This window comes from Anabas testudineus, chromosome 19, assembly GCF_900324465.2.
Source record: "Anabas testudineus chromosome 19, fAnaTes1.2, whole genome shotgun sequence".
Lineage (NCBI taxonomy): Eukaryota > Metazoa > Chordata > Actinopteri > Anabantiformes > Anabantidae > Anabas > Anabas testudineus.
In genome coordinates, this window is record NC_046628.1 from 10083104 (window position 1) to 10106683 (window position 23580).

The 23580-nt window shown below is 39.2% G+C and overlaps 1 protein-coding gene across 1 annotated transcript in view; it reads right to left on the bottom strand.

The window, feature by feature from the left end:
- atrnl1b (attractin-like 1b) overlaps positions 1 to 23282 on the bottom strand; it is a 54255-nt gene extending 30973 nt beyond the window's left edge. Inside the window, exons 1-20 of the mRNA XM_026351258.1 lie at positions 22167 to 23282; positions 18530 to 18613; positions 17665 to 17778; positions 17382 to 17510; positions 16843 to 17051; positions 15692 to 15866; positions 14848 to 14935; positions 12752 to 13010; positions 11924 to 12107; positions 11658 to 11812; positions 11429 to 11513; positions 10975 to 11189; positions 10684 to 10802; positions 9936 to 10068; positions 8707 to 8894; positions 7587 to 7800; positions 7261 to 7452; positions 4046 to 4270; positions 2704 to 2841; positions 525 to 618 (exon numbers count right to left, since the gene is read on the bottom strand). Of these exons, the coding sequence (XP_026207043.1) occupies positions 525 to 618; positions 2704 to 2841; positions 4046 to 4270; positions 7261 to 7452; positions 7587 to 7800; positions 8707 to 8894; positions 9936 to 10068; positions 10684 to 10802; positions 10975 to 11189; positions 11429 to 11513; positions 11658 to 11812; positions 11924 to 12107; positions 12752 to 13010; positions 14848 to 14935; positions 15692 to 15866; positions 16843 to 17051; positions 17382 to 17510; positions 17665 to 17778; positions 18530 to 18613; positions 22167 to 22417 (3251 nt within the window). The 5' untranslated portion in view covers positions 22418 to 23282. The remainder of the gene's footprint in view (positions 1 to 524; positions 619 to 2703; positions 2842 to 4045; positions 4271 to 7260; positions 7453 to 7586; positions 7801 to 8706; positions 8895 to 9935; positions 10069 to 10683; positions 10803 to 10974; positions 11190 to 11428; positions 11514 to 11657; positions 11813 to 11923; positions 12108 to 12751; positions 13011 to 14847; positions 14936 to 15691; positions 15867 to 16842; positions 17052 to 17381; positions 17511 to 17664; positions 17779 to 18529; positions 18614 to 22166) is intronic.
- Between the last annotated feature and the right edge of the window lie 298 nt (positions 23283 to 23580).

A 23580-nucleotide genomic window follows, 5' to 3' on the forward strand; every position in this document is an offset into this window, starting at 1 on the left:
AAGAAGCTGGGCTGCCCTCAGTGGTCAGAAATCAATGCACATGACCCCTTCATGAAAATCATAAATCTCTCTAGTGGTCATTTGAATTATTTGATTTGAAATTTACTGCTGGCTGTTTTGTTTTCTGCATGAACCATAACCTCACCGTGTACGAATCCCTTTATATAATTAAAACAAAGGGTTACTGAAAATCAAACTGTGTCATAATTCTAATATCAAATCAAGTCAATTTGAATTAAAAAACAGCAAATGTAAACAATTAAATAGACAAGCAGTTGATCCTTTGTATCTATCTCACTTGGGTCTAGCCTAAAATAATAAGGATTTCGTCGGGGTCTTACCTCAACCGATCAGATAGCTCATTAAAGGAGACTCACTTTAAAATAACATTACCTTTAATAATTAATTTCCATTTGGAACAAAGTAAGTCGCTCATGTTAACTTAGTGTCATAGATCTGAACATTACTTCAGGTTTTTTATGGTTGTAGGTGTGTGTCTGAGAGCATGTGGTTGGAGTACTCACAGCTGGCACTGGTCTCCTTTGATCCCCTTGGTGGTGCAGAAGCACTTGCCAGTTAACACCTGGCAGACGCTAGCATGACCATTACACTTACAGGCTGGAAGGTGCAGAGAAGCACAGATGGAAAAGAAGATGAGAAAGAGTGTAACAAAGAGACAACAGAGAGACAAAGACATCAGAGATTAGACTAAAGCCAAATATGTGGATACAGTGAGGTTTGATTTGTGTGTGCGCTTGTATACATCAGTTAAGACATTCCCAAACTCAGTTTAAACCTTTGGCTTCAGCATCTCCTGAAAAAGCCATGAACATCTCTTCTGCTGTACTGAACACATGGACATGAAATTGATATTGATCTGTGCATCTGGTAAACAAGTGTATTTTCCAGAAAAAAAAAAAAAGGCTGACCAAAGATCAAAGATCTGATACATGATGGATAAAAATATGGCCCCTCTAGATAGGACACAACTTATGTGAGTGGAATATAAAAAGTGCAGCAATGATGTGTGAAATATGAGTGAATTGGCTTCTGAAATGGCTATAGTGTGCCATGCTTTCACGTTTGCATTTCCAGGACAAAACACTGATCTAATCCTTTCAGTTCACTAAGCTTTAAAACACTGACAAGGTGTATTACAGAAGGGTCAGTGGACACAGTTCCCAAGATGGTACATATGAATTTTTCAGGTGACAGAGCAGCTTTTGGCTGGGTGTCTTAGTACTTTGTCCTGCACTTCTTGTTATTGACAGCTGGTGAAACAGGGATTTCATTTTATTATGTGCAGGACACATTTAAAAGGAGGTTCTGCTACGCAACATTAAATATGCCATAAATCTCTTGTTTTCATATGACCTCATTGATACATATGCATTTACTAATAGAGCATAATGAGGATTCATTGAGTCATTTCATCCTAAGGCCCCATAAGAATGAGAGAATGAGAATATTCCCTTCAGATGCTCACCTGTGTAGGTTCACTTTACATGCTACAGTAATAGTATGTGAAGTAATGATGGTGTCTAACACCACAAGGCTCCCAGGTCTGGCAGGTCAAACAATAGCTTCCATGTAATTTCTCAGGAATGCTATTCATGTCTCATAAGGGGTCAGTACAGGTAAATCTATTCCTGACAAGGAAACTTGTCAGGAATTACCGGTCTGTATTACCGGTCTTCAATTCATCTCCAATTCACCTAATAGAAAGACACCCTGAGACAGTTATCAAATACACATTATGTTATTTTATATGTGACTTAATGTTCTTTCGTCTGCTGTTTTCACTCATTCACCACATTAAATCCAGCAGCCATTATGTGGTTTTGCTTTGGAAACAGGATTGCTCTATAAATTATGGGTAGCAGTCACCCAAGATAATGTATTCTGCATTGAGCAGGAGCAACAGATAATAAATTTCCATTCTGTGTTTGTCAGAAACTCAATCAAAACTATCCAAAAACAAAACACGTGCTGAAATCTAGCAAGACAATCAATTATATCTGCTGAGATTTGTATAAAAGTTGCCCTTAAAATGTCAATATTTCCTCACATAGCCAACTAGCTCTGTGTCTCTTTATCATGATACATGTTGTATGCACATTCCTTTTTTTCTACAAAGCAATGGATGAAAAAACACAGTAACCACAATGAGTATTTGACCTTCAGTTGCACCTGCAGTTCCTGCAGTGCAGCACATCTGCTCTACACTCACGCCAATGTTAATGTTGACATTTTGCTGCCTTTGTGTTGAAGAAGCAAAAATAAACCAACTGACAGACTATTTTTCTGCCTTGTTTTTCTTTAATGAAACATTTATGGTGAGATTTTCATTAATCAAATTGGAAGACAAGTTGTCACTAATCCTAATCAATACACTATAGTGCCCTCTGTTGGTTTTGATGTTGTATTACTGCATGCTTGTCAGGCATTTTAAACATCATTCACACACATACAACAGGTCTAGAAAAATAAGCAGAGAAATAGAGGAGGTGAATTGTGTTGTATTTGTTTAAATGTAATGCTCTATTGTTAACTGAAATGAAAAGTACACAGGTGAATGAGAAAATGTTACAGGGGTTGAGGTTAAAATGCATCACTTGACTGCTTCCCCAAAACAATAACAAGGAAATTAATTTACTTTCATGTGTGCAGAATAACTCATTTCTGCAGCGATGCAGCACTTACCCTGGCATTTGCCACCATTGGTTGGGTCTCCATGGTAACCAGGCATGCAGGTCTGGCAGTGAGGACCGGTGGTGAGGTTACGGCACTGTTCGCACACACTGCCGTTCACACACGTGCTATGGCCATTACACTGGCATGCTGGGGAGGGAAACAGAGTGGTGTAGAAACTGCAGGTTCAAAGCCAAGTTCACTGCTTTAGCATTCTGCAGTTGCTTTTGTTGTTATTGAGGACATAAATGAACATAAAAGTTTCAGGTTGTAACACGTTAAGAAACTGATTACTACCACATGGTCTGTATCAATACTGTGGGAGCAGAGAGACGGATACCACAAAGCAGAACTAAAATTAATGTTATTTTTAACTTTTCAAACAATGTGGGTGACCTTCTGCAAAGATGTTTGCTCACAACCTCCATCTGTCTCTAAGTCACAATCATTTTCATCATCCTTACTGCAGCTAACAAAGACCTAGGATTTGACTGAAGGCCAACACACTTTACATGTAGCATTGTTGTTATTGCTCATTAGAGCTGTTAGTAGCTTGTGCCACATTAATAATTATTTAATAAGATGTCCCTTTTAGGATTTTTTAATAAAATATCTTATATTAAAGTATAATATAATGGACCTAGTGCCATATTGAAAATACAAATTAGACCCCTAAAAGAAAAGGAAATAGACATAAGAATGTAGGACTGATTTATAAATTAACCCAGTGTTTATAACCCCAATATTTTAGCTGGTAAGTGCAGATTGAACTCCCCCTTTGAAATTAGTTATAACATCCTACCTCTAGCACTAAAATTTGCATGATGGTTGGGCACTTACTAAGGTCACTTAAAAATGCACTTCTAACCTAGTCACTGCATCTTTTACAATTTATGTGTGTATAATTTATACCTATGCAAAAATAACATCAAATATTTTATTAGGATATAAATTCCAAGCTAAAGTATATTTATATGACTTCTACAATTATTCAATTATATTAATCTTTAACTCAAAAATAATTTTACATGTTATTGATACAATTGAGCCACTGAGTATGTCTCACATTCTCAAATTACAAGTAACAGTGGGGATATTATGACCTTGCATGACGTGGTTGTATGACTGGGGCTTGATGAAACCATTAAAAAGCTTACTAGCATAAGGTTGCATGGAGTCAGCAGGGAGGGATTAGTTGCATAGGGAAGCTGTAACAGGAATCCTTGATAAGAACATCTTTATAAACCTAAGACGTGATAGTCAATAGGTAATAACAACAGCTCAAGTACTGCAGATACACTTATGATACATGATCTGTAATTTCAGTAAGAAGGACAGGAAGTGGATCCCTTACCAGGGCAATGAATGAAGGCCCACTCATAGCCTTTGTCTTTAGGACAGCTACCCAGTTCCAGGCTCATATCCTGGGACTGGCCTTGCTTGGTCACCCTCTTCATTGGCCCCCGGTAGGAGCCCTCCATGCACAGGCCCTTCCCTGTGCTGCTAGGATCTCCACACCAGCCGCACTCAGGCTGCTCCAGGCATTGGGAACATGTCCGTAGGCCTGAACAGTTCTGGGCTAGAAGCAGAGAAGAACATTTTGTGAGTTTTGTATTTTACTCTCTTGCTGCTGCTTTTGTTGATTCCATTGCGAAATTATTTTACCTCCCAAGAGTTCAAATCTTTGCCTACTACATTTGTCCATTCTCTTACATTGTAGCATCATTTACCAGTCACACTGAAAACTACAGCAATAGTGCAACGCTGCAGCACAGAGAAAAGCGAAAAATGTTGCTTTCAGGATTTCATTTGATATGATTTTAGCTTCTTTAACACTCAATTATCAAGTCATTCCTTGGCCTCTAGATCGCTTGCAACTGGTTATCTAGCAAACTGTCAGGACTACAGACCTCAGAGAAGATAATAAAAAAAAAAAAAAAGTGTAAAGCATTGAAATATTGATGGAGAAGGGGAAAGTAGTTGAATAAGACAGTGAAAGTGTCAGCAAACCAGAGCCGGGGAAAAGTTTGAGCAAAGTTCAACGAAAGGCTTAAATGTGGCGTGTGAAGTGGCACCTTACGCTAAACTCAGAAACCCAAAGGAGTCAGGCAGTGATGCCTTTTTGTCAGTTGGGGGATGAACTTTCAAGCCACTAAATTGCTTGACAAGTTTCAGCATCGCCACTTGCCTGCCAGACAGACACTTTATGGGAGAAAATGCCACTACTATTTTAAGGAGACAAACACTGAGTGCTTTTACCTCAGTTTATGTCAAACAAATCTCCAGCTATTCTGCTAATGGATGTGAAACCATGACAACGCAAGAGCAATCAGTACAAAGTAAGGCCATTTAAGTTTGTTTTGACAAAAAGACGTAAATGGCACATTTCTCAGGAACATACCATCGACAAAAGAAGTAGCTGGGTGAGGACTTCTCTCTTGCCACCAAACAAAAGCATGTTGAAATACAATGCTTGCAATAAAAACAAAATCCACATCATTCACATTGAAGTTTGACACATAAATCAATACGTGTGAGCATGAACAACTAAATCTCATGCCTGGAGCTGTAACATCAATTGGATGATGATTATGAGTGGGTCTGTATAGTGTAACAAGTCTTGCTTCACCCAGTGTTAAAAGTTTTTACTAGAAGTGCAACTTAACTTCAAACCTGTTTGCAAAATCAGATAATCTAGGACTCAACTTTGTGCACCCTGAAATCATCATCATCAGACATCATGATTTTAAATGGCAACACATACTTGTCATGAGATCCACTAAGATCATTTTTTAGGACTTGCTAATAAAAGCTTCCTTTACTAGAAACATGTCATAAAAAAAAAACAGTAACAAGGGACTGCCCTGGTTTTAACAGCTGTTTCTAGGCTAGAGCTTCAGCTAACAGCTAGTTAGTCAAAAAAAAGTTGTATATTGTATCATATAAACAGTAGTAAATCCTCACATTTGAAGAATTAGAAGCCAACAAAGTCTGGTATTTTTGCTTGACTGAAACTACATAAAATTAAAGAACAACAAAAAGGCAAATAAATTTGAACATGAATGTTTAAAATTCTGTCTGAATTAAATGTAGCTGTAGACTGTAGACTGTATTTGTGGCAAAGACAACCATGTTGTCTGGTTTGTCTGTTTGATCTTGTAAGATATGACCACTCATGACCAATTATTAATGACATGCCTGGTAGAAATTATTAATTCAACAACACAAAAAATTCTTCTCCAAAGCAAAGCAACAAACTCCTATAACAAATAATATTCTGAGCCAATATCTTCTACTGAGAGCAACAAATACAACACACTGTGCCCTTTCAAGGTGGCCCAGCAGGCAATGATCCTACAAAGTATTTTATCCTGGGTCTATGGTTACAAGTGCATTTATGCAGTGTACTCAGTCTAAAGTACATATTATCATGTGCTGAAAATGAGGAGGAATGGACTCAAGTAGGCAAGATAATTCAAGTGCTGACTAAAATTTTGAGAGTGAATGTAAAGAAGCAAAGCCAGACAGAACAAACAAAGAGAAGGAAAACACTTAGTATATTTGTAGAATACCCTTCTCTGTCCTTCATGCCAAAAGGGACTAATTCCTCAAGACAAATGACACAGTGTACAGAAACATCTCTGGGTTACCTAACACCAGTACACATAAATGAATTTGAGCCTGTACCCTTGGGCTCTCTAAATTTGTTACTCACTAAACTGATCAGAGATGTTTTTTACGATGTGACACAATTGTGGGTATAATTCATAGATCACACAGCACAACCCCAGTGAACCAAACAACTACACTGACCTTCAGGTAAAGGAGCTCTTTAAACAACTTGTCACTGTGCAGAGAAAATAAATGTGTGTATCCATGTTCACATCTGGATAATCAAGAAAATAACAATGGAGGCAGGTGTGTTTCGTTTATGTTTATCTATACTAGCATGACGAATAATTCTAGTGATTTTGGTCCTTTTGCTCTTGGTTTATTTCTAACACACATTTAAAGAAGGCTTTGGTGTATTCCATTCATAACATGTTACCCACGCTATTATAATGGACACACAGCACACTTTAAGCAAACTTGAAATGCAGAGGGGATTTGATTTCTACACCAAATTTTGTTTCAAAAACATGCACATTTACAACACAGTGTGAGCAGACAATGCCGTTAGGCTCTCTTCTCAGTCACAGAGAGTCATTTGCAGCCATTTTTCAAACTGTTCCTTGATGCATGTCTTTAAACTACTTAAATCCAGCTAATAGTAAAAAGTCCATAGCTTGGTCAACAGGGAAATCTCACAGTTGGGGCAACTATATGCGAGAGTAATTGACCATTACAAACCCAAAACAGCTTCCAAAACCAATCACAGGAAACTAATACCATTTTCTCTGACACAAACACCTTCCACTTTAAGCTGTTTTCATGCCGTGACCTCTTCACTCTCAGTGATGAATATTGACTGCTTACAGAAGCCAATCTGGGAAAGCTTATTGCCAGCCACCTTAATGCTAGACTTCAGAAAAAGCTTCATCTAGATTAAGTTTAGTAAAAGACACTCACCCACACAATCTCCAGTCTGCCACTCCAGACACTGGCCATAGGGAAAAGAGATGACATATGCAGTGGAGTCAACACAGCGTTGTGCACTGCTGCACCACATACACTCCATCGCCTGACTGGTACAGTTGGCACAGTTTGTGTGCAGTGAGCAAGGCTTCTTACAGGATGGACGGGAACTCTGATTGGGGTTTCCTGGATAGGAAATAATGGTAAATAAAGAAACAGGGGAATATGTTGTTTGTTTTACAATTCAGAAAGTTCCTGTGTAATGTTGAAATGTTACCAAAATGACATGTTAAAGTGGTCTGTGTATGTTGATCTCTCACCTGTAGCTTTTTCACAGATGAGGCCATGGGCAGTGGAGGTGCATGGACTGGCTTTCAGGCCTGACACCTGGGGCTCCACCAGGTAGGCACAGAAACCAGAGTCATTGGGCTCACCAGGGAGCCAGCGGAGGCTGCTGTTAGTGAATGGAGACATGTCCTCCCAACCCCAGTATGAAACATTGATTTTCCTCAGACCCACCCAAGGAGACAGCCGCTGTGGACACATAACAAAAGTCTTGAAAAGCCACAGCACATTTAAATGTAAGTAACATTTGTCACATCTAACTGCACTTGTGCCCCATCAGTGCATTTTAAGATGTGAATGGCCACTGCATTTCCACCTGAGAACAAAGGATGTCATTAAAAGTGTACTGAAAATAATTTCATTTCAGACATGATTACTTATTTGCCTTCAGGATGGAACTTGTAATGGGAACATGATGGGAAATGGCATGTCAAGGTTCCATTAAAACAAATAGGTGAGTTTCATCACAAATACAGGAGGCACAACCAAAACAAAAAGCTAACCTTTTCATCCTGCCATAGCTGCAGCTATTAGAGAAACCCCAATTATAAGAAACCCCAATTATGATCCTTGTTATATTATTTCTATAACAAATAATAATTTGAGAGTTGTATTTTATGAGATGTCCTCAATGATTAAATGAATTAACTAAATTTTATTCAATAATGCTCAACATTGCTAGGCACCTGAAAATCCAGGCAAAACAAAGCACAGCACGGCTCTAAAAAATGGCCTGAAAATTTGAACTTGAAGCTGAGTGTTGATGTATTTGTGATTCTTAAGCACATATTAAAATGTTAAAATATTTTTTAACAAATAAATTCAGCACCTTAGATACTGTAAGGGCTTATTATTGCGAGTCATGTTATCCCGTGTTGCTCATATATAAAGTAGGCATAAGAAATTGTGACAGTGTTAAAGGATAAAACAATTCAAACAAGCAAAATTATAAATAATTAGAGTCTGATTTATAAGGTGCAGTATCTCAGAAACAAGACCGTGTAAAGCCTGACATTTCTGTCTACTTGTCACAATCAAAAAAAAAAGTATTTAAGGCAGATCCAGCACTTTTGTTTGGTTTATTTAGTCATTCACCTTGTCTTGTTGCTGGAGCTTTTGGAGCTCCGCCAGCACAAAGTCCACTTGTTTGGAGGTGGAGAGTGAGGCGATGTTTCCATTGAGGTTCTTGCAGTAGTGTTGAGCATTGTCGTAACTCTCCTGGCTGGAGTTGATCCTCAAGCAAGCCTCACCCACTTGGCTCCAACCCTCACTACACTGCTGGGCTAGGAGAAAGAAGAGTGCATCAAGATATGTAAACTGTAGCTTTATTCTAAACTATGGTTCCAATTTTATTTATTTAAAATGCAATTAATAAATCTGAACTTCCATTAACTGCTGATGAAAAGGGGCCCCAAACTCCAAGTATGGAATATAACCATGTAAGGAAATTTCAATCTACTTCCATCCAAACCAGGTGTCTTAGGGCTTTGATTTAGGGATTTGAGAGAGTGTGTGTGTAATCTTCCTTACCTTAAAGAGATGGAGTGAATACTGAAGGCCAAATATGCTTTTGCTAACTGCTTCTCATTAAAATATGGTGTGTGCTCATTTAGATGTATGTTTTATGTGTAGCCTTTCAGGCACACATACACACACACACACACACACACACACACACACACACACACACACACACACACACACAGATGATTTGCAGCTCCCACTGCTACAACAAGCCCTTAGGCGACAAGACTTCATGAGCTGAGAATTATGGATAAAGTGACAGCACCATTACTTCAGATTCAGCCAGAGTCAACATTTGAGGAGGTGGAGGGGGGGGGACACAGGCTGAGAGGTAAACTAAATATATTGCCAGACCTGATAAACAACATCAGGATGATATCTTGAAAGTACATTTCTGCAAATACCAGCTGCAGTGTTTAAATCAGATCTACAGTGGCAAAAGAAAAAACAACATCGTCTGCTTTATTTGTCAAACTGACAAATTTGTCATCATTAGTTGCTAAAAAAAAAAAAAAAAAGTATCAAACCACATTATTAAAAATCAATGAATATCTGTTTAAATTTTCCCATCAGGTCTGATTGCCAGTAGAGGCATTCACTACAGTAAACTTCACCTCACAAAGTAGATGAGTGCTTTGAGTTATGAACTGCTCACGCTCATCAATTTCTATCAACGAGATTAAGGTTAAGATCATTTACAATCCTAAGTGCTACACTTAGAGCTGCAAAGACTGGCAAACTACACATGGTGTAAATGTGTGTGTATGGAAATGGACTTGTGGCTCCAGGCTCTTACTTACCAGGCAAAGCGTGGCATTCTGACTGATTCTGGTCCCACTGACAGTTGAGATTCAAAGAACAGCTCTTGCAGTTGGCAAGCTTGCTGCACACCTGCTCGTTCCGCACTGGACACTCAGTGAAGTTCTTCACGTTCTACAGGAGAGAAGAGAATAGAAAACAGTAAAAGAACCCATTAAATTTATTATCAGTTAGAAGGTGATTGTCTGTTAAAAAATGTGAAAAGCAAAAAAAAAAGCATCCTATTTGTACTATGATGCAGTGGATTCCCAACATGATTTATATATCTTCCCATTATTGCTATTCCTATATTTGTGTTTTTCCTGCTCGTTGTTGTTTTTTTTTTTTGCCTGCTATGCTTTTCTCTCTCCTCTTTCCACCCAGCCCAACCGTTTGAGGCAGATGGCTGCCCACCCTGAGCCTGGTTCTGCTGGAGGTTTCTTCCGTTAAAGGAGTTTTTCCTCTCCACTGTCACCTAGTGCTTTCTAAAGTGGGTTTGTTGGGTTTTCTATATAATTCTGTATACTCTGTAGCTCTTAAACCTTAAACACTGTAAAATGCCATAAGATTACTTTTGTTGTGATTTGGTGCTATAAAAATAAAATTGAATTATTTTATCATTACTTATTTAAATTCACAGCTCACAGAGTTTTTGTTTGTGTGTGCATGTGCGTTATTCTTTTAGAGAGCATTTCAGGAAGCTGAAAATAAGATGAGAAGCCCTTTGATGCCCCCTGTTGGACGACTCACAGATGTACAGTTGCTGACAGCAGAGATGCACTTCTTGTCATCACACCACTGGCACCCATTGGAGTTTGCTGTACAGCTGGCACAGTCTGAGAACCGGTAGCACCGCTCATCCACTGTGACTAAAAAGAGACAGGGAGAGGGACAACAGACTGTAAGAATGAGTGTATGCATTTCAATCTGGCTCATATTTGCTTAATGTGTAAGTATTTCTTTATGAATTTATATTCATAAAAGGAGAGTCATTCAAGAAAAGACAAAGCTCTGGCAAGCATGAAAGAAGTTATTTCTCACCAGCTTTAGCGGGACAGAATGGGGCAGGAGTGAGGCTTCCATTAGCCATGCTGGGTTCCCAGGGAAGACAGCGGCCTCTGCTCCAGACGCAGCGGACACCTGGCCCAGCCTTCTCACATCCCTCCTCTGACAAGAAGGCCTGGCAGCTGGGAGGTCGATAAACAAGCACATCGTTGAGCAGAACACTGGAGAAGCCGCCAAACACATACATGGATCTGGCAAAGAAAACACAGAAGAAGAGAAGGTTAACAGTGAATAAATAAAGAGTTGATAATTACCTGAGATGTTACTAGATGATTTGGTGATTGTAGCTCAATCTTGTGATGAAAAACTTTGTTTTATTATTCCAACAACAAAAAAAGCATTAATAAAATGTGCCCTAATTGATGAGAAACTGTTAAAAACCTGTCCAGTGTTATTTAGTCTAAGGGGAGATTCCATCAAAAAGACTCACCCATTGCTGACCACAGCAGAGTGACCAAAGCGATTCACATCCCTGTGAAGGTCTGGTTTAGGGAGGAGCTTCCACTCATCACAGGCTAAAGACCAGGAGAACAAATATACAATATACAAAATATACAATTACAGCACTTAAAATCTTATTAAACGCCAACCTAAACAGTTTTAATCAAGTACAGCCACATTTAAACAAAACTAAAGTAGTCGAATAATGTGAATCCTACCAACGTCGTAGGCAAGGAAGTCTGCAGAGAAACACTTGGCCCCGTTGCTGAGTGATGTGTCGTTGTGTGTGTTGCCACCAAAGATGAGCAGGGTGCCACTGAGGAGCACAGCTGAGTGCATGTACCGTGGAAAGCCACTCTCTCGTAGGATAAACCTGGAACATATTCGTGACAGGTGCATCAGGACAAGCATGCAATACAGTGTCACATACACAGAGTTAAAGACATTGGCAGAACTACATATACATGTGTATGCAGTGATTTACCATGTCCGGGTGTTAACATCATAGCGGTAGAGGTCATCAACCAGACCATATTTGTTGGCAGGCAGCGCCTTGTAGCCTCCATGAATGTACACACTGCCGCTGACACTGTCATACGTGCTGCTGTGGCCATAACCTCCTTGAGGAACAGCACCTTTGGTTTCAGGTACCACCCATGTGTTGGCTTCTGTAAAGAGTATATATGGGAATCTTTTATTACATATTTTATTTCCATTTAGAGACATTAAGGCACCTGCTGCTTAATAAGATCTTGATAACAAACAGACATGCAGGAATGCGCACTTCTATGATTTCAAGGCTTTTAGTTTCAATTTCTGAAGTTGTTAAAGCTCACTGACAACTGAAAAATAGGCCACAATGCAACTTGGTGGTGTGCTCAAAAGTTAAATTGTTAATTTGTTGTTGTTTGTGGAGCCTAAAACTAAACAAAACCCCAAATGCTCTTAAACTGTTCATGTGACTTTCCTGTTATGCTTCAATAAAAACTGATTCCAAATGCCTAATTATGTCTGCTAACTGCTTGTTGCCTTTTGGACACTGCTATTGTGCTGTGGTTTTAAAATTGGGCTCACTGCTCAATCCAAACATGAACTAACAATGCTTCATAGAAGGAGTGCTCCTCATTTGAAATTATAATTACTGAAATTATTCACATACTAGTTTAAGCTTTTTCTATTCACATTATCACCAAAAGTTAATAAGTTGTGCTTAAGTTATATTAAAGACATTCCAGTAATGTAGCAGCTGTCAATACAATGGGAGAGAAAGACCTGGAGAACAGTAGTGCATGTTACAAGAGCTGTAACTCACTCAGGTAGTATTCCTGAATGTTGCAGATGTAGCTGTAGATGGGAGAGTAGCCAAAGATGACCAGCATGATGACCTCACCACTCTCCAGCAAGACGCAGTGGGCAGAGTGTCCCTCCACAGCATAAATCTGAGTCTGTGTATTACCAACCACGGGGTTCCTCCGCTGCCATGTCCGATTCGGTATGTTGAACACCCACAGCTCATCTGTCACATTGCCTGAGCCGGTTTCCAGTTTCCCACCAAACATGTAGATATCATCCTGAAAAGAAGAGGACATATTCATTTTAGTTTGTTTCAGAATCTTAGAAATCATTTTAGCCAAGCATGCAGAGATCCTAATTATCATCAGCCAGGAAAGAAGTGTCTAATACGGAAAGTAAGCTACAGTGAGGGAAAAAATTATTTGAACCCCAGCTGATTTTGTAAGTTTGCCCACTAACAAAGAAATGATCAGGCTATAATTTCAATGGTAGGTTTATTTGAACAGTGAGACACAACAATGACAAAAAAAATCCAGAAAAATGCGTTTCAAAAAGAGTTATAAATTAATTTGCATTTCCATGAAGGAAATAAGTATTTGATCCCCTATCCGTCAGCAAGATCTCTAGCTCCCAGGTGGATCTTATACAGGTAACGAGCTGACATTGGCAGCCCTCTCAACTTGTTACCTGTATAAAAGAGACCTGTCCACAGAAGCAATCAATCAATCCAGATTCCAAACTCTTCACCATGGCCAAGACCAAAGAGCTTTCCAAGGATGTCAGGGACAAGATTGTGGACCTACACAAGGCTGGAGTGGGCTACAAGACCATCGCCAAGCAGCTGGGTGAGAAGGTGACAACAGTTGGTGCAATTATTCGCAAATGGAAGAAACATAAATTAACTGCCAATCTCCCTTGGTCTGGAGCTCCATGCAAGATCTCACCTCGTGGAGTTTCAATGCTAATGAGAACGGTGAGGAATCAGCCAAGAACCACTCGGGAGGAACTTGTCAATGATCTCAAGGCAGCTGGGACCATAGTCACCAAAAAAACAGTTGGTAACACACTACGCCGTGAAGGACTGAAATCCTGCTGTGCCCGCAAGGTCCCCCTGCTCAAGAAAGCCCATCTACAGGCCCGTTTGAAGTTTGCCACTGAACATCTGACTGATTCAGAGGAAGACTGGGTGAAAGTGTTGTGGTCAGATAAGACCAAAATCGAGCTCTTTGGCATCAACTCAACTCGCTGTGTTTGGAGGAGGAGGAAGGCTGCCTATGACTCCAAAAACACCATCCCCACTGTCAAATATGGAGGTGGAAACATTATGCTTTGGGGGTGTTTTTCTGCCAAGGGGACAGGACAATTGCACCGCATCAAAGGGAGGATGGATGGGGCCATGTACCGTCAAATGTTGGGTGAGAACCTCCTTCCCTCAGTCAGGGCATTGAAAAGGGTCGTGGTTGGGTACTCCAGCATGACAATGATCCAAAACACACGGCTAAGGCAACAAATCACTTGCTCAAGAAGAAGCATATTAAGGTCATGGAGTGGCCTAGTCAGTCTCCAGACCTTAATCCCATAGAAAATCTGTGGAGGGAGCTGAAGGTTCGAGTTGCCAAACATTGGAGAGGATCTGCAAAGAGGAGTGGGCCAAAATCCCCCCTGAGATGTGTGCAAACCTTGTGGCCAACTACAAGAAACGGCTGACCTCTGTGATTGCCAACAAAGGTTTTGCCACCAAGTACTAAAGCACGTTTTTCGAAGGGATCAAATACTTCTTTCCTTCGTGGAAAAGCAAATTAATTTATAACTCTTTTTGAAACGCATTTTTCTGGATTTTTTTTGTCATTGTTGTGTCTCACTGTTCAAATACACCTACCATTGAAATTATAGACTGATCATTTCTTTGTTAGTGGGCAAACTTACAAAATCAGCTGGGGTTCAAATAATTTTTTCCCTAACTGTATTTCCCTTTGAAAGCAGCAGTTGTGGTCTTGTGTGTGGAAGTGAACGTTTAATGCTTTCTCACCCCATCTAATTCTCCCTCCCTCCTACTGAACAGTTGTGGTTTCCTAAACTCCTTCTGTACCAAGAGTGTGAAGCACATCTGTTTACCTGATATGCTGCAAGTGAGTGACCATATCTTGGCACAGGGCCACTATTAATGGGAACTGTGTTCCAGATGCCACTCTCCAGGTTGTAGCTGCAGAGAAAAGCAACACAGTGCACTTTAAAGCATAAGAAACATGTACAGAATAGCTAGACTATCGTTCAAAAGATTGGGGCAATTTAGAAAGAACAACATATTTTATTATATCAAAATGGTCAGAAATACAGAAAAGAAACTGATAATTTTGTAGATGACTAGTGTAGGTGAAAACAAGTTTTAAATGGAATGTCCAGAAGTTTATTTCATAATTGTATGCGCTCACAGCCTACAGATGTTTGTTTTTTTTACCTTTTGTAAGTAGCTTTTAAGTTAATATTAATTTTCCCTATTAAATATATAAATATTTCAGTAGCATTTTATCTGCAGAATCATCCAACTAACTAACTAACTACATTAAATACTAAATTCTCATGACCTATTCATTCTTAAAATTCAGCACTGTTGTATCTAACACTTGCCAGTTTTGACAAAGAAACAGGTAGCCCAACACTAGACTTGGTTTTTCTCAAGTCTCTTGCTCAAGGGGTGTTAGGCCACCAGCTTTTAAAAACTTCCTCTTCATAGTCATTGCTTAAATATTTTCTGTATATCTACAAAGTAAAAGCAGAGTCACGCTAGTGTATTACCTGGAGTAAAGAAAAATCTATCCAGGCCGTTTGAATGACAGTAAAGTTTAGAGGTTTGTCTAAAAGATTTTATTAGCTAACAAAATGCTGCTCATTGTAAGAATAAATAAACACTAAGAATGTTGCCTGTTGAAAAATCAATATGTTGGGAGATATGACTTACTTGAGTATCATCTGAAAAGAGCTATAGTTGAAGGTGTATCCGCCAATCACCCACATAACCTTCTCCTGCACCACAGTTTTGTGGGATGCTCTGGCAAGTGATGTACCAAAGGGTTTGACGCTTGGCAGAACCCAAAAGGACTCAGTTGAAGGTACAGTTAGAGAGCAGTCTGGGCCTATAAGACAAGATGAAACAAATTACAGCCGATATTAACACTATTTTAAGATAGAGTTAAATTTACCTGAAGCTGAATGCCCTTTAGAAAGGAAATACCTGGCACGATAGAAAGTAAACACATCACTCTCAAAAATAAACATTTGAGCATTCCTTAAATGAATGTTGACAGGCAAGGAGCTGTGAATATGTGAACGAAAGCTCACGCCTCTGCTAACGATTCTGTCAAGTTACATCATGCAAAAGCATTTGGTTCCGTTCATCTCGAGGCACATAATGATGCACGTTCATGGGGTTTATTGACATGTTCCCAATCAACATTATAACACAACCCAACACAGCTGTTCACAGCTGTCTGCTAACACATTATTCATTTCACTCTTCTACATAATCAACCCAGCGCACATAGAAGGGGGGGTTAGCATTTGTACAACCTGTGATTGCACAAGTGCATTGCATATGATTCACCACTCTGTGTTTTGAATGTGGGAGAACAGCACTGAGGGAGACACTTCTCAACAGTCTAACAACCACATGCCCAAGCATCACCTGACATTGGAAATGTATAGTTTTTTGTTAAGATACAATATAAATATATGTATTATATTTAATAGACTCTAAATTTCAGTTCTGAAAAACTCTGAACAACAATATATTTATTAAGGCTTATACTATAGGCACACAATGATTATATTAAGCTTGATGATTTGATTACCATTAAATTAATCACAATCAAACCACTGTTTTTTTTTTTCATAGGTTCCAGAGTCACATCAACACCTGGTCGTTCTCCCTTATGTGAAAGCACATTTAAAATTTGGCTGAAAATCCTGGCTGCTACTGGCACAGTAAAATCACTTTTGTACATGCAGTTATGTTCCACTTGGTCTAATCCTACCTGTATTTATACTTGAGCCATTCTCATCGATCTAAATGTTTCTGAGAACTTGCAGGGCTTAAATGAAGCGAACTCTTACCTTGCCAGCTTTCATTGCAGACACAAAGCTTCTCTCCAGTGAGATCGCAGTAGCCGTGGTCGGGGCTGCCACAGTTGTTTCTGCAGTAGGGGATGTCACAGGCCTCGCCTTTCCAGTACTTGTCACATTCACAGTACAGTCTGCTGGCGGCAGAGTTTCCAGGTGTGCACTTCCCATGACCAGAGCAGTTATTGGGACAAGAGTTGACCCTGGGCAGAAAGACACTTTCATTTTCAATCAAGTTTTGCTGCTGATATGTGAAAGAAAACTAGTTGCCATCGATCAACAGCTACAAGATACAAAGTAAACTGGAAACCATTCCACTGTAGTTCAGAATAAATAAGGTAAAATAAAAATAATAATAAAGTAATAATTAAAGTAAAAAAATATTTTTAACACACATAGTGGCACAAAAAAAGGATCTCGAAGGAACAAGCACTGAAAGAATCACAGTAGTAATTGTAATGTAGTATGTAGTATAATGTAGTAATATCTACAGTATGTAGCTTTTGGTTCAACTGTAGAGCCTGTATACTTACGAGTAAAATATTTCAAATCCTGTTAGATTATAGGCAGCGTCGCTAAAAAAGTGTAGTAGTGCGTAGCCTGAAGTTGTCTCAACCTCAGGAACTGTCTCATTTCCTCGTATTTCTGGCACAATAAGACCACTGTAGACAAAAGTGGAAAATTAAATACGGTAATAAATTAAACACCAATTTTAAGTTACAGTAATAAACTCAGAAGACTTTGATATATTGCACTTAAAATAATGTACTGCAATATGTGATGTCAAAATAGTACATTATTTATAGTGTTTCTCACCTGAAAACTGCAACCAGAGGAGCATATATCGAGTCCCCATCATACACGTACATATGGTCCCAACTACATTCAGTGGCAAAGTGGTTAAATCTTAACCGTAGAACTGCATTTGGACTAGAAAAAGAAAAAGAATAAAAACAGTTGTACAAGCGGAAAACCTATTCACATTCATCAGACCACTGACGCATGCTGACTAGTTTCATAAATGGTACATTAATACATTAATTTTATTTTACTGTATAAGCTGTATGGTGTGCCACTTTTGTACTCTCACTTTAACTGTTCTAAAAACCCATTAACTTGCCTTGTTTATATTCAGATTTTCCAAATTTGAAAGTATTTAGTACCAACACAGCACTGACCATGCTGTAAATTAATTATCATTTCAACAAAAAGCAGAAAACAAATTAATTTACTCTAAAATAATACTCCTCAGTACGTTGTCTAATACATAATACAACCATAATTGCATTGATTTAGTTGCATTTACTTCCTAAATGTTTTAGGACCCCATGATGACAGGCTGCACTCTGTGTTCAGCCTGGTAATGAAGTTTCCAAGCAGCCCTGTCCTCCCAGTGACCGGAGTTGCCATGACAATTAAAAGCATCAACAGGTAGGGGCGTTCTCTCTCCCTCTAATTATCGCTAATAAAAGGTAGCACTAAAACTCCAGCTCATCAGACAAACATTCCCAGCATTCTATACACCAGACCCAGCTTTAAAATGCACTGTGTTAGCAAGAAATGTCAACGTAATTCAACAGAGATGATGACTGGCTTTATTAAATTCAGCTGCACTGCATAATTAAATATTTCTTTGTGTGCTGTGTTTCACTAGAACATACTAATTTATAAAAGCACTTACTAGCCCTCAATGAGCCAGGTGCATTTTGTTTTGTATTTATAGTTGATTGGACCATCAGTGAGGTATCCTGAGGGCTCTGTCAATCTGGAAGACAACAAAATAAATAACCGTTAGCACAGCAACAAAATAATTTAGATAGACAAAGATGGAGAATATCAACCTTTGACCTAAAAACAGTTCCTTAAAATAAACGGAACAGGCTCTTTTATACGTCAGTCTATTCTGTTGATCAAGCAATATTGTTATACTAATAGTTTGCAATCAAAAATCTAAATGTTTAGCTATGTATGATTCATTGAGGTTTGAATGATGCTTTGTGGCTATTTGTGTCCTTTGTCCGTCTTGCATGTGACCCAAAATGAATTTCAGTGTGAAGTGTTGCATTGTATCATACTGTGTGATTATTATACCAAAACACATTTTAAACCAAACAATTAACTTAAGCATAATCATGGATGAGTATAGGTGTATGTGTGATTAATTACCAACAGAGCTACATGTTGATTTATTTAGCAGTTTCTACAGTGTGTTACACTACTTTAGACTCGTGTCGACTTGTGAATGGTGTTAGTTTGCTATTAGGAAAACAGCATTCCAAGTTACAACCGTAAAACTAGAAAACCTCCTTAACTACAAAAAAATGTCTCGTTTGTTGCTTTCTAGGGCCCCAGAGACAGTAAATCTTGTCTGGTAAAGCAGTTTTTAGACTGTGGGATGAAACTCAACAGCGGCACAAAGAAACCCACTCAGTTACAGGGAACATAAAAACTTGATGTGATGCAACAGGCCTTCTTTTTCCGACATAAGATCAGATTTAAATATAAACTGATATTGGAAGAACACTAGTAATAGGAATAAGCAGTTAGGCACAAATTCACAGTAGTTAATTAAATCCAAAACATTATCTTTGACTCTGAATCAAGGACTGAAAATCATTCCACTTTCCACTCAGCTTTTCCTAGTTGATACTAACACTGTTGATCTGGTAATCAAAACAGTCCTTCACATGTTCTGAACTTCAGAAATAGCAGCATTATTACAGACATAAAGAAGTAACAACACAAACCTCCGTAAATTAGTCCTGCTGCAAAGCTCTCAGGTTTGAGACAATAATTTATTTCTGTAACAGGAGCACTGATGTGTCATTTTTTAATGAGTAGACCTTTTGTCCCCTTGGTACAAAAAAGAATCTTATAAAAGTGTGAACTCAGGTGTCCAATTATAGTGTCACACACACTGCATTCAATCCTCAAGATTCAAGATAAGAAGACAAAAAGCAGCCAGTCATTGGAAGGTCAGTCCCCACCACCCAAAAGATTCAATCAGCTGTTGCCTACAGAGATTCCTCTGCCTCTTTTCTGCTCATGTCTCCAGTCTGATAGAGGAAAAACCAATTTCAACAATGTATTCTTCACGCAAAATGACACCGAGTGACAAAGATAAATTACTTTTAAATGGACATTCATCACTGTCCTAAAGACTTACGTATCCCGCCCGCGTAACTGTGCAATCACGCTCGTAATGAATTCAAAAAGACGGGGAGACACTTGCCTAAGCCTATTTTCTCAACACAGCGATGCATTTTCTGGTTTGCAAAAGATTGTACTTTGATAAAACTCATTTGGATGTCAAAGATGAGACAAACAGCTCATGAATCTGCAAAATGAGTATCTGACAGTTGATAACGTTCAGATGTTACTTTTTTATGACACCGCAGAAAGATTGCAGCCCTGGTAGTTAGTTTTATTTCTGACTTTTGAAGCTTCACACTAGGCTCCCGTGGGTGGTCTGAGTAACAGGAACTGAATTATATTCCTATTCATGATCATGATAGTTGTTGTAGATGCATAACATTGCATCAGATGACTTTGAAATCAGATGTTTCCCACAGCATAATGAACAAAAGTTGGGTTTAGTATGTATATGATGATATTTGATCATGATGTGTATCTCCAAATATCAAAGGAATGTAATGTAATACAGTGAATGCACTTGAGGTGAACCTAAAGATTTAACTCTCTATGCAAAGTCTAGTTACAGGTACTACAGTTAGTGTTTTGCTGATTGGTCATTGTGAACGCTTTTTTGAAGCATGCAAACAGCAATGAGCGATGGCGACCATGAATTGTTTTCATGCTGGACAAAATTCAGTGATTTAACAGTTGTTATGGAGGTAGACAAAACTTGTTAATGGTGCTGGGAAGCAATGTCTAAATGATGATCTATTAACCAGGGTGAATAAATCTTCTCCACGCACTACAAAAACATTAAAGAGTCAAAGTCACATTTCAGAAGGTTCTAGGTGACGGGAGGTAATTTCCCAACATCTCTGATGACAACCCATACAAAACCTCAGACCCATCAGGAGCATAGTAATTACTGTGATCAAGACACTTCTATACCACAGAGTGCACCTCAGGTGCACTGAAAGGCCATTAGATACTCCTGTCAAGAGCCACTGTGAAGAATATTATTGTTATTAGTATCATGTAGAAGTTTGAATGTTTATCCTTTGGTCACTTTTGCATTGTTTCTCTGGGATTTCATCTACTACTAATGATCTGTGCTCAGCCTATAACTCACTGCATCAATAGAGAGTTGTCTTTATCCTTATACCTGTGCTGATCAATGAGCACATTCTTCCAATTTAGGAACAGACACTTATGGTAACGCCACAAGGGCTGCAGGGCATATGCACAATCAATTAGTTGCAGATGTTTCGTCAAAGCCCCTGTGGGATACTCCCTCTTGCAAAAGCGAAATGTATTTATTTGTTTGAGGATTTTATTTGGAATCAGTGCAAACGCAATAGATGGTAAATCAATATGAAACTGCATGGCAGACTGAGTAACTGTCCAAACCATGCTCACATATGCAGACTGGCTCATTTATTTACTTCTCACTGACACATGGTGTGCGTTGCTTTCTTTTGTGGGGACAGAACATTAAATAAACTCAACTTAAACGCAGAATTAACGAAAATAAGAATCAGGCATGAGGCTAATAGCCCTCCCTCTCCCATCTTGAGGGAACACACATAAATTACAAACAACTAACCGACAAATGATTCAACAAATGATTAACTGCATAATCCAGCAGTTGGTTGACCAAAATTCAATTTATCACCCTGACAAAAAAGCAAAAATGTCAAACATTACTTTGTTCAGGCTTCTTAATCGAGAGCATTTGCTGCTTTTCTTTGCTTTCTGCAATACTGCCTTGGACAATTTGTGAGAAAATGGATAAATATGGTTTAATGAAACTCTTGTGTTGTATTTTTTTAGTAATCTAGTGATATAGCAGTTTTTAATTTAGCTGCCGCCTTATAATGTATATGCTAATCAGAGCGGCTTTTAACCCAATAATATGTATGTATAATGTGGTCACATATGAGAAATAAATGCCACAAAGCACCATATCAAAACACCTAAACTATGCTGAACTATTCAAGTTAGTCAGTAGATGCTCTAAACCACTGATGCCACTAATCTGCCCACACTGTTGTTTGATGGCAAACAGCTGGATCAAAAAGTGATCCAAACATCTTTTGGGTGGCTAGGAGCCAATTATGAATATAGTAACATAATGCTGGCCAAAGATGATTTAGTAGAGCAACCTTTGGTGCCAGTCCACTTACTTGAACCTCCCTTGGCAGTGCTGGCACTGATCTCCAACCCATCCTCGGTCACAGATACAGGATCCGTTGATGCATTTTCCAGAGAGACAATTCTTGTCACACGGTTTCGCCGGGGAGGCGTAAGTGAACAGTACAAAGTAAAACAAAGCATAGACCACCAAGTATCTGTTGATATCCCGCACACCGCTCTGACTGGTGACTCTGGGTCCAAAAATAAAGACTTTCGTCTTGCATTTCACCCCAATATCCATTTTCTTTCCTCCAGGTCGACAGAGCCGAGTCAAACACCGGGGCCTTGTTGGGTCTGCTTTTAGGGAAAAGCCTCGGTCACTCAGGCTGTTTCACTTATAAAAAAAGAAGTCCTGCATGTTCGTTTGGTGTTACACATACTCAAAAGGAGGCTTGACGTTAGCTAAGCCTGCTCCGAAAATGCTATTTAAGCTAGTAAGTGTTTTTGAAAGCGGCTCCGTTAACCGCATGCATAGATTTGGAGTGGGAGGAATTCCCTTCAGCCTACTTCTTGTTGGAAAAACCTACCAAAACAAAAAAAAAAAAAGCAGCGACCCGTTGAGTAATATGACTGACTAATACACAATTTGTTAGCCTAGTCTAGCTTATGTGCAGTTTGGCCTCTTGCTAAGTAACGTAACGGCTTTGATTCAAGACCGTCGTCTTCCAACGGCTAATTCAGCAGCCATTTTTTTTTTTTTTTTTTCACGCGTAAACAGTGATGCACATTTTAACAAACGAAGGTGTCTCCATTAAAAACGCTGCGATTTAGCCGGATCTCGCCCACGGAAGAACAAAGGGGGGTTTGTGGTGCTCGTAGCCCTGGACCCAATGCGAAGGCTGCCGCAGTCAACATGGATGTGGGGTGATGTGGGACCTGGGTATTCCTGCCGACCGGGGGGCACTCGGCGAACACTTTAAACTGTTGTGGATCCCAATAGTCATTTCCCACGGCGATTTAACCGACTCCAAACGCAGTCTTCGTTGACAGCAGTGTGCGGAGGCGTCCTTAAGCTCCAGTGAGGTGGAGGAAAAGCACAGTTGTTAGTGTTATAACATGACAACAACCAGCGCAGCGACGCTTCACAGTTCCTCAGGTTGGAGAAAACTAAACACAGCCTGCGCATGCGCCCTGGCAACCGCGTCCATATAAAGGTACAGTGTCAGAAAACTGTCCAATGCGGCATTTAACAATCAACCTGATGATGCACAAGGGAACTGTTTTATCTTAGCTACATCTTATCAAGTCATGCAATAACATTGCACGAAGGCACTATTTGCATTATCAGCAAAGCTCTTGTGATGGGTGCTTGTGATTGGGATCTGCTCAGCATCTGCATTTCAAGCATGTGCGCTGCATGGTCAATGTTGAAGTCCCTGCACATCTCAAGAAGTTCCAATGACT